Source organism: Debaryomyces hansenii (genome assembly GCF_000006445.2).
Source record: "Debaryomyces hansenii CBS767 chromosome E complete sequence".
Taxonomy (NCBI): domain Eukaryota; kingdom Fungi; phylum Ascomycota; class Pichiomycetes; order Serinales; family Debaryomycetaceae; genus Debaryomyces; species Debaryomyces hansenii.
The window spans coordinates 1,434,852-1,447,304 of record NC_006047.2 but is presented as its reverse complement, the minus strand read 5'-3'; the positions used below and the strand labels follow the sequence as shown (position 1 = coordinate 1,447,304).

At 34.2% G+C, this 12,453-nt stretch overlaps 7 protein-coding genes across 7 annotated transcripts; 4 read left to right on the top strand and 3 right to left on the bottom strand. All coding sequences in view use genetic code 12, as the record gives it.

The window, feature by feature from the left end:
- Positions 1-1,454: 1,454 nt before the first annotated feature.
- DEHA2E17798g (DEHA2E17798p) lies at positions 1,455-2,165 on the bottom strand (the record flags this gene model as incomplete). The annotated part of the gene is made up of 1 exon (XM_460074.1): positions 1,455-2,165. One exon carries the CDS (start codon positions 2,163-2,165, stop codon positions 1,455-1,457), a length of 711 nt encoding a protein of 236 aa, XP_460074.2.
- A 338-nt stretch (positions 2,166-2,503) lies between these two features.
- Positions 2,504-3,232, top strand: DEHA2E17776g (DEHA2E17776p; the record flags this gene model as incomplete). The annotated part of the gene is made up of 1 exon (XM_460073.1): positions 2,504-3,232. The coding sequence occupies one exon, from the start codon at positions 2,504-2,506 to the stop codon at positions 3,230-3,232; it is 729 nt and encodes a 242-aa protein (XP_460073.1).
- Positions 3,233-3,404: 172 nt separating this feature from the next.
- On the top strand, positions 3,405-5,249 carry DEHA2E17754g (DEHA2E17754p; the record flags this gene model as incomplete). The annotated part of the gene is made up of 1 exon (XM_460072.1): positions 3,405-5,249. The coding sequence occupies one exon, from the start codon at positions 3,405-3,407 to the stop codon at positions 5,247-5,249; it is 1,845 nt and encodes a 614-aa protein (XP_460072.2).
- A 458-nt stretch (positions 5,250-5,707) lies between these two features.
- Positions 5,708-6,601, bottom strand: DEHA2E17732g (DEHA2E17732p; the record flags this gene model as incomplete). The annotated part of the gene is made up of 1 exon (XM_460071.1): positions 5,708-6,601. The coding sequence occupies one exon, from the start codon at positions 6,599-6,601 to the stop codon at positions 5,708-5,710; it is 894 nt and encodes a 297-aa protein (XP_460071.2).
- Positions 6,602-8,221: 1,620 nt separating this feature from the next.
- Positions 8,222-8,710, top strand: DEHA2E17710g (DEHA2E17710p; the record flags this gene model as incomplete). The annotated part of the gene is made up of 1 exon (XM_460070.1): positions 8,222-8,710. One exon carries the CDS (start codon positions 8,222-8,224, stop codon positions 8,708-8,710), a length of 489 nt encoding a protein of 162 aa, XP_460070.1.
- A 453-nt stretch (positions 8,711-9,163) lies between these two features.
- DEHA2E17688g (DEHA2E17688p) lies at positions 9,164-9,721 on the bottom strand (the record flags this gene model as incomplete). Its single annotated transcript, XM_460069.1, has 1 exon — positions 9,164-9,721. The coding sequence occupies one exon, from the start codon at positions 9,719-9,721 to the stop codon at positions 9,164-9,166; it is 558 nt and encodes a 185-aa protein (XP_460069.1).
- A 335-nt stretch (positions 9,722-10,056) lies between these two features.
- Positions 10,057-12,282, top strand: DEHA2E17666g (DEHA2E17666p; the record flags this gene model as incomplete). The annotated part of the gene is made up of 1 exon (XM_460068.1): positions 10,057-12,282. One exon carries the CDS (start codon positions 10,057-10,059, stop codon positions 12,280-12,282), a length of 2,226 nt encoding a protein of 741 aa, XP_460068.2.
- Between the last annotated feature and the right edge of the window lie 171 nt (positions 12,283-12,453).

Sequence of the window (12,453 nt, the reverse complement as noted above, 5' to 3'; positions counted from 1 at the left end):
CACGTTCAAGAAGATACAAGAACCAAAAGATTTCACAACCAGACTTGGATAGATTGAGTGACGAAGAAGAGAAAGAAGAAGAAAAAGGTAAAAAGTTCGACAAAATTCAGAATGGCATTAAAGAAGAGATTGAAAAATTGAATGATGTTTTGGAAAAAGAAAATAGTATATCTATTAAAAAACCTTCTCCAATAAGCATATTTTCGTTTATCGGGTTATGGTTGATTATATTATCAATTGGTTTATCTGGTTATTGGTATAGAGAACAAACATATTTAATTGGATACTGTGGCCAAGAAATAAACCAGCCTACTATTCCTCAATCAAGCGACTTGCCAGGTTGGTTAGTCCAGTTTGGAACTTATTTGGATAACAATTTCAAGCCAAATTGTGTAAAATGTCCAGCGCATGCAAGGTGTTATCCTTATTTAGAAATTGGTTGTTATGAAGATTTTGTTGAATATAAACCTTGGTACTTTGAATTCTTACCTATTATTAATCCTAATTTGAAAAAGTGCGTCCCTGATACCAAGAAAGCTGAAAAATTGGAAATTATGATTGATGTAGCGTTAGATCTATTAAGGTCGAAGAATGCTAATAAGAATTGTGGAAAGACACCCGTTGACAATTTTGAGGCAGGATTGTCCGTTGACGAATTGCACGATTTGTTATTATTGATGAAGGCACCATATATTACAAAAGAAGAATTTGAAGAATTGTGGCAAAGATCAGTAATTGAATTGGAGAAAGAACCTGAAATAATTGTAAGGCAAGTTATTTTTTTTAAGAATTCATTATTTTAAACACGGAATTACTAACATTTAAGTATAGACTGGACTCAGGGTTGGCGACATATTTTCAACCGTTGACTTTAACAACACAGGAAAGGAAGAAAAAGAGGACAAAGTTTTTCGATCAACGTCCTTATCAAACCTCAGCTTGAAATGTCAATTACAAAATACGATAATCAAATCTATGATGGAGTACAAATCTATTATAATGGCGTGTCTTAGTATGATTATTGCTGCTATATTACTCAAGTATAAATATGAACAATTTAAATTAGAAAGGTTGAAGATTGAAACTATTTACAACGAGGTCTTAAGAAAATTGAGGAAGCAATATAAGGTATCTAAGAGTACTAATTATAAAGTCCCATCTTACATAGGATCAACACAGTTAAGAGATTTGATATTGACTAATGAAACTAATTTGACCAGAAAGCTAACGCTTTGGAATAAGATCAGTAATAAAATTGAGAACAATTCAAATATAAGGTATCATTTAATTGAAAATCATGGAGAGATAATGAAGGTCTGGGAATGGATCACCGATATGGAAATACATGATTGATATGTATCCATAACATTTATATATAGTTATCTAGTTGATAATAAACGAAAATTAACATTTCATAAACACGTATGCATTAAGTTATAAATTACTATTGGAGCCTATGAAACCGTGACATTTTTAACGTTATCAGTAATATCATTTAAAATATCCTCATCGTCACCAGCCAAACCCTTCTCAAAAATTTCTTTGCCCGATAATTTACCGTTATGCATTTTATTAAAGTTTTCTAAATCTTTTTCAGCAACCTTCATTTCTTCTCTGAATTTTGTTCTCCATTCATTCCAAGAATCTTTCGTTACTTTGGTACCATGGAATTTCTTCTGCTCTTCCATTTCTTTCGCTAACGAATCTGCATCATATTTTTTCTGTGTTTGTTCTAATTTATTCTGAAATAGAAATTCTGCTTCATCCTTTAATTGTGTCGCCAACGCAAATACCGATGGCATACCGACTTGTAAATCAGCTTCTTCTATCAATTTGGACACCAACTGATTTATGTCCTGAGATTCAAACTCAATGGTTTCTGACAAATTTAACATAAGTTTAGTTTCGTTTTCATTCTCATCATCACTTTCATCATCACTTATTTCTTCCTCTTCCTCTTCTGGTATTATTATATCAAGTTCTGGAACCACTTCGGGATATTCTGCGGGATATCTAACATCTAAAAGTAACCTATGCTTGCGATTAGATGGTGTATCTAATGATAATTTGATACTGAAATGTGTAGGTGAATATTTCGTCAATTCGTCAGGATAAATTGATTCCAAAACTTCAAGTTCCAGCTGTTGTTCTTCTTGTGGGTCCATATCCGATACTATCAATAACACTAAAGGTCCAATATGCTATCTTATGACATACAAGTCTGAAAAAAAATATGTCGTTTCATAATTTGGTGATGAACAATCTGCGACATTACATAAAAAACTAATGTCGTATTATTCCTTATATTAGATCATACAAATCGGGCATTTAATTTAAGTGATTGAATCAAGTAATTGAATCAAGATAATCAATATTGAAATATCAAATATACCCCTGATATATACTTGAAATATTATAATTATTGAGGATCAGATAAACCGGGGTTATTATTTTGTAGTATTATTTTAGTTGACTTGTGAGCCAAAGTTTCAAGTTGAAAGAAATGACAGAAAATAAAGACACAAGCCAGCAAACATTCCGTCATATATTTCCAGCTAGTACGTCAATTATAGATTTTGCATATTCAGAATTACATCCTTTAAGAGTTGGCGAATTTAGCATTGTGCACGATGACGATTCAGAACAAAGAGGGTTTGAATATGACAATGGGTATGATAATAGGGAAAGTGGTAGTGACGACGAGGATCATAGTTATTCATCCGATGAGATAAATTGCAAAGCAATGGCGTTGTTTGATTTTATACCCGAAAACGATAACGAAGTGGCATTGACAGAGGGCCAAATCATATGGATTTCTTATAGACACGGTCAAGGTTGGTTAGTTGCAGAAGACTCAGAAAGTGGTGAGAATGGGTTAGTCCCAGAAGAATATGTGGAGATTTATTATGACGAAGAAGAGGCTGAGGATGTAGGAAAACATAAAGAAACTAACGACGATATACCGAAGCCATTTTTACCAGAAATACTACAAAATTACAATATACACAAACCAGAGGAAAGTGACGGTGAATGGGTTGATACAGATGACGATGTAGATACAGAAAACATGAACCAAACAAGAAGTAGCTTTAATGACAAGAGGGTATACAATGTACATGGTGTACAACAAAAAGGTCAACAAGAAGACCAAGCACAATCAAACACTTCTCACGCAGTCACTGAAAATAGTAGCAGCTTACAGGAAAATGTCCAAAATATGTCAATATCATAGCAATGTAATTATATAGTAAAACAGAGCTAGGAAATATTAGAATTTATTTGGTGGCATGTATTATATGCAGACTCGATATGATCAGATCAATAAAAAAATATGTTTGCAATGACATTGAAGATAATAGTAAAAATAGTCTATGACGTAGAGAATAATTGATTATAATGAACCAATGACCCAAAACATAAGTGGACAGTATAATAAACCAACCGTGAAAGAAAATTCGGAACCGGGCAAAAAAAATAACAGAATTTTTAGAGGGAATCCTAATTATGTCAATTTTCTTAATAGAGAGGTCAAGGAATTCTTTCAAAACAAATTAATAAACACTTATGATGAGAAACCATATTTTCAGGAGTCTAAGATCAATAGCAGGGGTATGGTGTTATATAAAAGAGATAAGGATTTTGAAAATGGTGGTGGGACAATTTGGACTAATAACCAGAAAGAAGTATTTTTCAATTGTCTTGCAAGGTACTCTATTCATCAAATCGATGCAATCTGCGATAACCTACCAGACAAATCAGCTATTGAAATAATGAATTATTACGATTGTCTTGCGCATGAATTGAAAAGATTAAAACGTCAAGTGGTGAAGAGGCGGAAATATCATAAAGTCAAAATAGTTAAAGACGAACAAGAAGTCGAATATAGGTTTAAAAGTTTACCTAACCGGAAAAATTTAATAAAATATGAGAATATACCGGCAGCATACGAAATGAGTGAAAAATTTATAAGGATGGAGGAAATACAGGCTGAAATGATAAGCCAAAGAGAACGAAGCAAGACTAATGATGAAAATCAAAGATTTAAGCGTCAGTTTAATGAGTATACTATAAGCAAAAGACAAAAGAAGAATAGAAATGAAAGTAATATACCCGAGGATCAAGCAGTAGCGATCGAAGAAGCCGAAGATGAAAAAACAGGATTGATAAATTATGATACTGCCTGTGAGCTTAGTAGAAGCTTATATCTGAATAATAAAATTACACCATTGCATAATAACAAATTAGTACCAAAATTGCATTACAAATCACTTGTATTATTTGATCAGATAGCTAGACTTACTACGGAGAAGATTTTATTGAAGATTCTAGAACATAAGATAGTCCTGCTTTGGTTAAATCAAAGACAAATACCTTTCGAAGACGATACAACACCGCTTAAAATAGCACACGGGGATATATATCGAGCGATTAATAGCCTTAATCTTTTTGAAATCCCGAAAAGTGGCTATCAATCCCTTAAAAAAGCGGGAGGTAGGTCCATGAGAATTAATAACTACTTTTCACAATTACCCGAAAGGTTGAACGTTGAAATAAGAGACAATATAGACAGTAAGGAGAAATTCAACTTGTCTAATAAATCATATAAAAAAATGATCCTTAATGATACAGATAGGGTATATGGTGAGAGGTTCAAGCCTGAGTTCTTTAATAATGAATTCACTTCTATTGATAATCTAAACCAAAAGGAGAGTGAGCCTAAAAATAGTGATCCAATTTCAATACCACACATATCTTCTCTACCGAATAGTAACCCCACAATTATGAACGAGATCAGACTAACAAATCATAAGAACACTAATGAATTAGAAGAACAAATAGAACTGGAACTAGTCAGATTAGAAGTACACAACTTAGAAGAGCATGATTCACATAAATCTAATATTTATGAGCATTCATTATTTACATATTTGACTCTGTTCAATAAAGATGATGAGAGTGTTAAAGATTCAATGTATAATAAAGATGAAGCCGAAGCCATACTAGCACAAAAGGAAGATTCAGAAACTGATTCAGATTCACCATACGACCAAGAAACTAATGAAGATGTCGGTAATTTTAATACTAATGGTATAAGCTTGCATGTTGAAGAAGAGGGGGAAAACGAAGGAGAAGAAATAGGGAAGGAGAACAATAACGAAGAACAAACCGAACCCACCATAATGATTACAAAGTCATTGTTTCACAATTTCAATTATAAGTTTGCGAATTATGATGATGATTCTGATTGATAATAATCATGAATCAATAAAATCTATGGTGAAGAAAATATAGTCGTTGTGGCGATTACATATTGTGCATCAATTGCATTATAAGAAGGCTGATATAATAATTTGCCTCATTTTCATTGGCATTCGAAGTTATATAATACTAAGTATTAATAGAAGGCATGATTCAAAGACATAAATATAATATACGATTGTCACATTTGATATCGAATGGTTTATACTATATTAGCGAAATTATCACAGGCTGCAAAATATGCGATAAATTTTGTACACATCATTGAAAACTTGTAACAACTAGAGATATAAGAGAGTACAGAACAACTAATCTCCATGTAATATTTGATAGATATGCATTCTGTGGTTTAAAGCCTTGCTAATATAGACACGGTACTTCTACAAAACATAGTTTCGATAATATGCTATAAGGAGTATTAGGTATCCAAATATAAAAGAAAGGATATTTAGGGACATAAATTTATGTAATAACTACCAATGTATAAAAGATTCACACATATGCATAAACTGACACTCGTCAACAAGAACCTATTCTGAAGATTAGGGTTTTCATGTAAGAAGGGTTTACAATTGTTATTTGCATTAACATCGTCATAAATCCAGTTGTAGCTCTCTGTGAAATTGATGTTGTACACAATATAACAAGTCTCATATAGAATGTAGCGGCATATGCAATAGAATTTCAACAGGAAAATTGATAGCTTGTAGGCAAAAATAATCCAGTTGGATGTAACAAACGTGAAGTTGAGATCGATTATTATGAATGAATGCGCAATAAATATGGGCAAAAAATTGTTATTGGTGTCGATTAACAACTCATGGAAACTAAGAACAATATCGTTCTTACCGAGTAAAGATTTGGGCTTGCAATCACCTATTTTCCAATTAATATAATCAGCTAAATTTATGGTGAGAATAAAATATGGACACAATATTTGCCAAAGAATAAATACCTTGAACGCAATACTTACATCGGTCATTAACAACGAATAGTTTTGGTTGAAAACTAAGTTGAAACATCCAATGTTCTCCAACACTAACAACGCGGCTTCTATTGGGGCATTTCCAAATTTGCCGATACAAAACCGTAATATAAATATCAAGCTGATGATATTCTGCAAGAAGTCAAAAATGCAATCTTGTATGAAGATCAACTCCCATTGTGATTTGGTATATATTTCGTAGTATTGGATTCCATTTATAAAACAACAACTCCCAATGAGCACTATCGAACTGAATATGGGATTGTGTACGTACTGGCACAAATATCTGTCTATAAATTTGATTTCCTGCCTGAGGTCTTTATGGGGCATCGACTCATCTAATAACAGTTTGGTCATGATGCAATGCTATGATGTATTCACCAATACTCAATTAATTATTCAGAAGAGAATCTAAATGATATTGTAGTACTCTTCGCAAAATCTGAAACTTGACGGAACCCTTTTTGATATAGTTACCACAAATAAATAAATAAGTAAGAATAAATTATAAAATTCGAATTTCCAATTTATTTATAATAAGCCCATAGATACATCCGTCAAGCAGTATTGTGTACTACGGGTAATACCTGGAGATTGAATTGCCCATGTACATATTTTTTTCGAATTTTGATTGATAAATACGACTTTAAAGGCCATGAGATGCATTAGGTTACATCATACACACCTGTGCGATATTTTCAAGACTACATGTGGTACACACATGTGGCTATGGAAAATGTGCCTATTATATTAGTCGAAAATTCTTGTCGCGAAACGGCCAGATGGATGTGGTGGCAACAATCAATGAGTAGAAATAAATATGACTCTCTACTAGGCTTCTTCTTATAAAGTGTGAACTAGTAGATCAGAGGTTGTTGGTAGGATGCATAGCGTGTAAGTATAGCATGGAGGTATTGGAAACGGATGACGTAAGGCATTATTATGTCAAATTACACGAATTATTTAAGCCCTGCTGAGCTATTTCTGGCACTTTATATACTATCTTCGATATATATTCAACGCCCGCTTAAAGACACGGAATGGTAAAATTCCATACCTTTTGGATGGCATAATTGAGATCTAGATGAGAGTTCTTTACAAATTGTCATGTTATAGTCCATCATGAAACCAGCAGTTAAAGCTGTCATTTTAAAGTCGGACTAACAAAAAAACTTCAGCTGCAGCAATATGCTGCGGTCGACTGCAATTTACGTATTACACTTTGCAAGTGTCGTAAATGCCAAAGACTCTCTTTCTGAAGGTATTCATTTGTTCGCATGATCTCTCATGTATATCCTAACTCCTTCTAAAGCTGCGATTTTGCTCTATTGCAAGTACACGGAACCCATAAATTTGCCCTAAAACTTTCTGTACCGCAGCTACGCAGAGAATTGTAGCTAAAATTAGCCTCATCATGAATTGCTTCATGTCTACATACAGCATGCACGTGTTTTTCCAACTGCCCAATACATTTATCCAAAAATGAAGATATATACCTCGTTTAGAGCCATTATAATTACCCTCATCTCAATGTAAAAAGCCGACACCAAATCAGGGATATATTTGTTAAGGTGTATGGGTGCACTGCGATCATATTGTTTTATGTCTAGTACCCACTTTTGAGGCGTATTCAACTGGTCTAACGTACAACTCAGCTGACCTCATTCGTAATTTAATATCCTACCCTTATCATTTTAACATTAAGATTTTTCAATTGTCGTAATGCTGCTGGATCAACCCTATAGCTTATAATGTCGTCAATTTTTTTGCACCCTTCGCCGTACCGAAGATTGGATCGATCGAAATTCCGGTTAAAGCACGTTTTTGGTGGAATCCGGAAAGGTCGTGCCCGTAGACCAGGATGTTGGACTACGTATCTTTAACGGCAAATTGTTGTTCATAGTGGAATATTTTGTTCTTTTTCATTTAATTAATTAATTACATATATTAATCAATTAAATAATTAATCAATTAAACATGTCTCAAGTCTATTTTGATATTTCCGCCGATGGCAACAAGTTAGGTAGAGTTACCTTCAAGTTATACGACGATGTTGTCCCAAAGACTGCTGAAAACTTCAGAGCTTTATGTACCGGTGAAAAGGGATTTGGATACGCTAGCTCCACTTTCCACAGAGTTATCCCACAATTCATGTTGCAAGGTGGTGACTTCACCAGAGGTAACGGTACCGGTGGTAAGTCTATCTACGGTGAAAAGTTCCGTGATGAAAACTTCGTCAAGAAGCACGAGAAACCAGGTTTATTGTCCATGGCTAACGCAGGACCAAACACCAACGGTTCCCAATTCTTCATTACCACTGTTACATGCCCATGGTTAGATGGTAAGCACGTCGTTTTCGGTGAAGTTGTCGATGGTTTCGACATTGTCAAGAAGGTCGAATCCTACGGTTCTGGTTCTGGTGCTACCAAGTCTAGAATTACTATCGATGCTTCCGGTGAATTGTAAATTTCCTGAAACCGGACAGTCGACTGGTTTGTGTGAGCATTCCGCGGGGTAGTTATTCTATATAATTATATATCAACAGATGCAATACATAGCCGTATATTCAGCGTTCATTGCTCGAACGTCTATTAATTTAGACGGTTAAACGATCCGTGTACAATTTGTGTGTGCAATTAAGCAAGTACTTGCTATTACCTGTTCAATTGACCATTCTTCCGTGTTACAAAGTCTGCGACTGCATGCTTGCTTATTGCAAATCAGGTAAAAATTCCGATCAATATCAGGGAGCTAGAACAATTGGTAGTTACAATAATCAATTTGCTGTGAAGCTACTTCTGTTGTAGTTAATCTCTTCGGTCTCATTGGATTTACAATGGCTTCATTGCTAAAAGTGATAAATTCAGTCTAGTTTTATATTCAATAAATAACTAATTAGCTACATCAAGATAAGACCAATTACAATTTTGCTTGTAAAATAGCGTCAATTCCACTGAACTTGACACCTCTTTCAACTTCTTTGCCCAAATATGATATCTTTCTTGTTTTGTCTTCAACGACAATAGCATACCTAGCAGTTCTGATACCCATGCCATTGGCAGAAGCATCAACCGATAAATCATACTCCTTACTGAAAGCAGCATTTCCATCTGAAGCAAAGAAAATCTTAGGTGCTGGTTCTGTCACTTTTACTGTGGATAGTAACAATTTTCCCCAAGCATTTAAAACAAATGCATCATTAGCACTAATAACTATAATTGATCCAATGTTCTTTTCCTTCTTTAACTTTGACAAATTGGTCAAAAATGGGGGAATGTGATTTGCGGTACATGTGGGAGTAAATGCTCCAGGGACAGAAACAATTAAAGTATTCCCATCCGTTTCTTCCAAATGCTTATCAAGTTTAAGCAAAATTGGCTGCTCGCATGTCAAAGGATCCTGGGTATTATTTAACTCGATTGGAATGTACTTAAATGTAACATCAGTTGGGAACTTATCGTCCTGTTTCAACCCCATTTTATAATGCCAGCTACAAAGACTTTATTATCAATCGACGATCTGTTCATAAATACTACTAGATAACGCACGTGATAATTTGTAATTATCCATATTAACCACAGACCACAGGTAGACGTCTATGATATTATACCATGGCTATAGAGACCCGAATTAATGTCACAGGTAAGATCGTAACTCGGACGAACAAGAATGAATGTTTATTGGTGTAAAAAAAAGTGTGCTGATCGATTAAGTCGGTGAGTAGATGATCGTATATTTTAGGTGAGAATATTTGTACCATCGCCAAAATACTCTTAGATATAGTGATATAGGATAAATTTATAGATGATATCATGGACGAAACTAATGATATAGGGTTAGGTATATCGACCAATTCTCCCAGCGAATCTAATCCCTTTCAGGAACCATCGACTGCAGTAACGACTGCTTCAGCATCAACAATACCTTCGAGTATTAGCAATCACGGAAATGAGGAATTCACCATCAAACCGATTAGATTGGCTAAAAGACAAGAAAGGAGAACATCAGAGGAGAAGAATGGAGAATTTCATTGTAGACCAATGCGTTTAGGGAGCAGAAATAAGTCAATTTCGTCAGCTAGTGACGAAACGCCGGTATCAACGCCGGGCTCTGTGAAGCGCAAGAAATCAATACAAATACGCAATCTACCGATCGTGGAAACGAGCTTTACACAGGGCATGAATACTAATGTTAATGATATGATTTTTGCTGTTTGTTTAGTTGATTTTCATCATGTTAGAGGTCCTGAGATTCAATGGTGGAGATCGAACTATTACCCACTGTACCCACAGGACAATAAATTATTTAAGAATTTACCATTTCAAGCCTTACCAGATGGATCTCATCTATTCGAAGAAACCTTTTCCAACTTTAACTTAGTATATGACTTTAAGACCGGTAAATCATACGATGATGGAGAAGATTATAATAGCTTCGACGGTGATCCAAGGCATTTGGAAACGCTATTTGGGTGCTCATGCGTAAGGCAAGTCAAGACAAGCGACCTCTCTGATGAAGAGATATCAAGGAACAAGGATATCACAAGGTCGATAGTTCAGAAGGCGGTTGTAGTAATTGCTAAGAATCAGCCGATCTTTCAGATCATAAAGGAAAAATTATCAATTATATCCGCTAGTTATTTCTTACAAAACAACTTTGGTAACACCGAGATATTAGAAAGTCTATATGATAACTTGAATACAACTTTCAGGGTTAAAGAAAAGGAGGGAGTGATAAAAGACTCTACATCAAAGAAGCAATCGAGTTTAAATGAATTTGTTGAAAGGCAGGATGAATTCTTTGTTAATTTAAATCTAAAGCATACACTTCTGAAGTTTAAAACGAACCTATTGGTAATTTTTAAGGCCTTATTATTGGAGAAGAAAATTCTAATATACTCGAATAATAATTTGGAAATGCTAACTCAATTTCAGAATAATTTAATATCGCTTATACCAAATTTGATTAACAACCTCGGTAATTCAGGTTGTCCATTGTCAGATTTTATTGAAACTAATGGACCATTAACAAAACCAAATTCGTTGAATACTAGCAGTAGACAATCAATGCTAAGATTTTTTGGTTTACCCTTACAAGTCTTCAATACAAAAGGCTCATTTTGGAATCCATATTTACCTCTACAACAGTTAAGTGAATTGAGTGCTTCCGAAACAAGGTCTTACATGGTAGGCTGTTCTAATTTACTTTTCGTTAATCAGCTGGAGTCGTTAAATGTCGATTTATTAATTAATTTAGATACAAATGAGCTAAGCTATCCTAAAGGAAAACCTGAAGAATTGCACTTAACATCAAAGGATAAAAAGTTTGTAAATGCGTTAATTAGCAAAATCAAGAGTAATGAAAAAGATGAATGGCAGAATGATATCGATAATGAACAATTCATTGGAAGTGACGACTTTGTACGGTTTGAGTTCGAGGACTATCTTTTATCTTTACTATCCACAACGAGATATAACCAATACAGCGAAAAATTCAACCAGCCTCCACCGGGGTTTTCTAACGTTACCTTACATCAGAATGAAAATAGCGATGGTAAGCCATCTTCCGATTCTTCAACTATTGTGGAGCATTTAGAAGAAGATGTAAATCTCAATAATATCGATAACGGAAATCTAACATTATTTAATTCGAAATTTATTGAATGCTGGCTTACTACTAACAACTTCAAAATTTGGAATCAGATGGCAGATGAATTTATTTTCAACTTCTTAGATCCAAAACATATAAGCGTTGGATTAATAAATGATAGCGAACAATATAAATTTACAGCTCTTTTTAATAATTTGAAATTGAGATTAAATTCGAATCAGCCTTCATCGGTGTTGGATAGTGAGATGAAAGCGCAAAAGTTCATTCCTAGTTCAGAAGAAGCTACTAATGCAGATGATAATAAAGAAAAAGAAACGAAGGAGCTGTCTGCTTCAAGCAAAGAAGACATTCCCCGTACTCCTACGAAGCCAATTGGAAATAGAATATCTAGTTGGACCAGTGGTTGGGGATTTAAAAAGAAATCCTAAGGTTTATCCATACATGTATAAAACTTTTGAAAGATAATGAAAACATATTCCAAGTATTTACTCCCTGATAGTACATAAATAGTAGAAAGTACAGTATATTAGCATATTTTCTTCAATTAAAGCTTTAGAGAAATTTAGTTGCAAAACGTTAGAGCACCACGTGACTTGGAA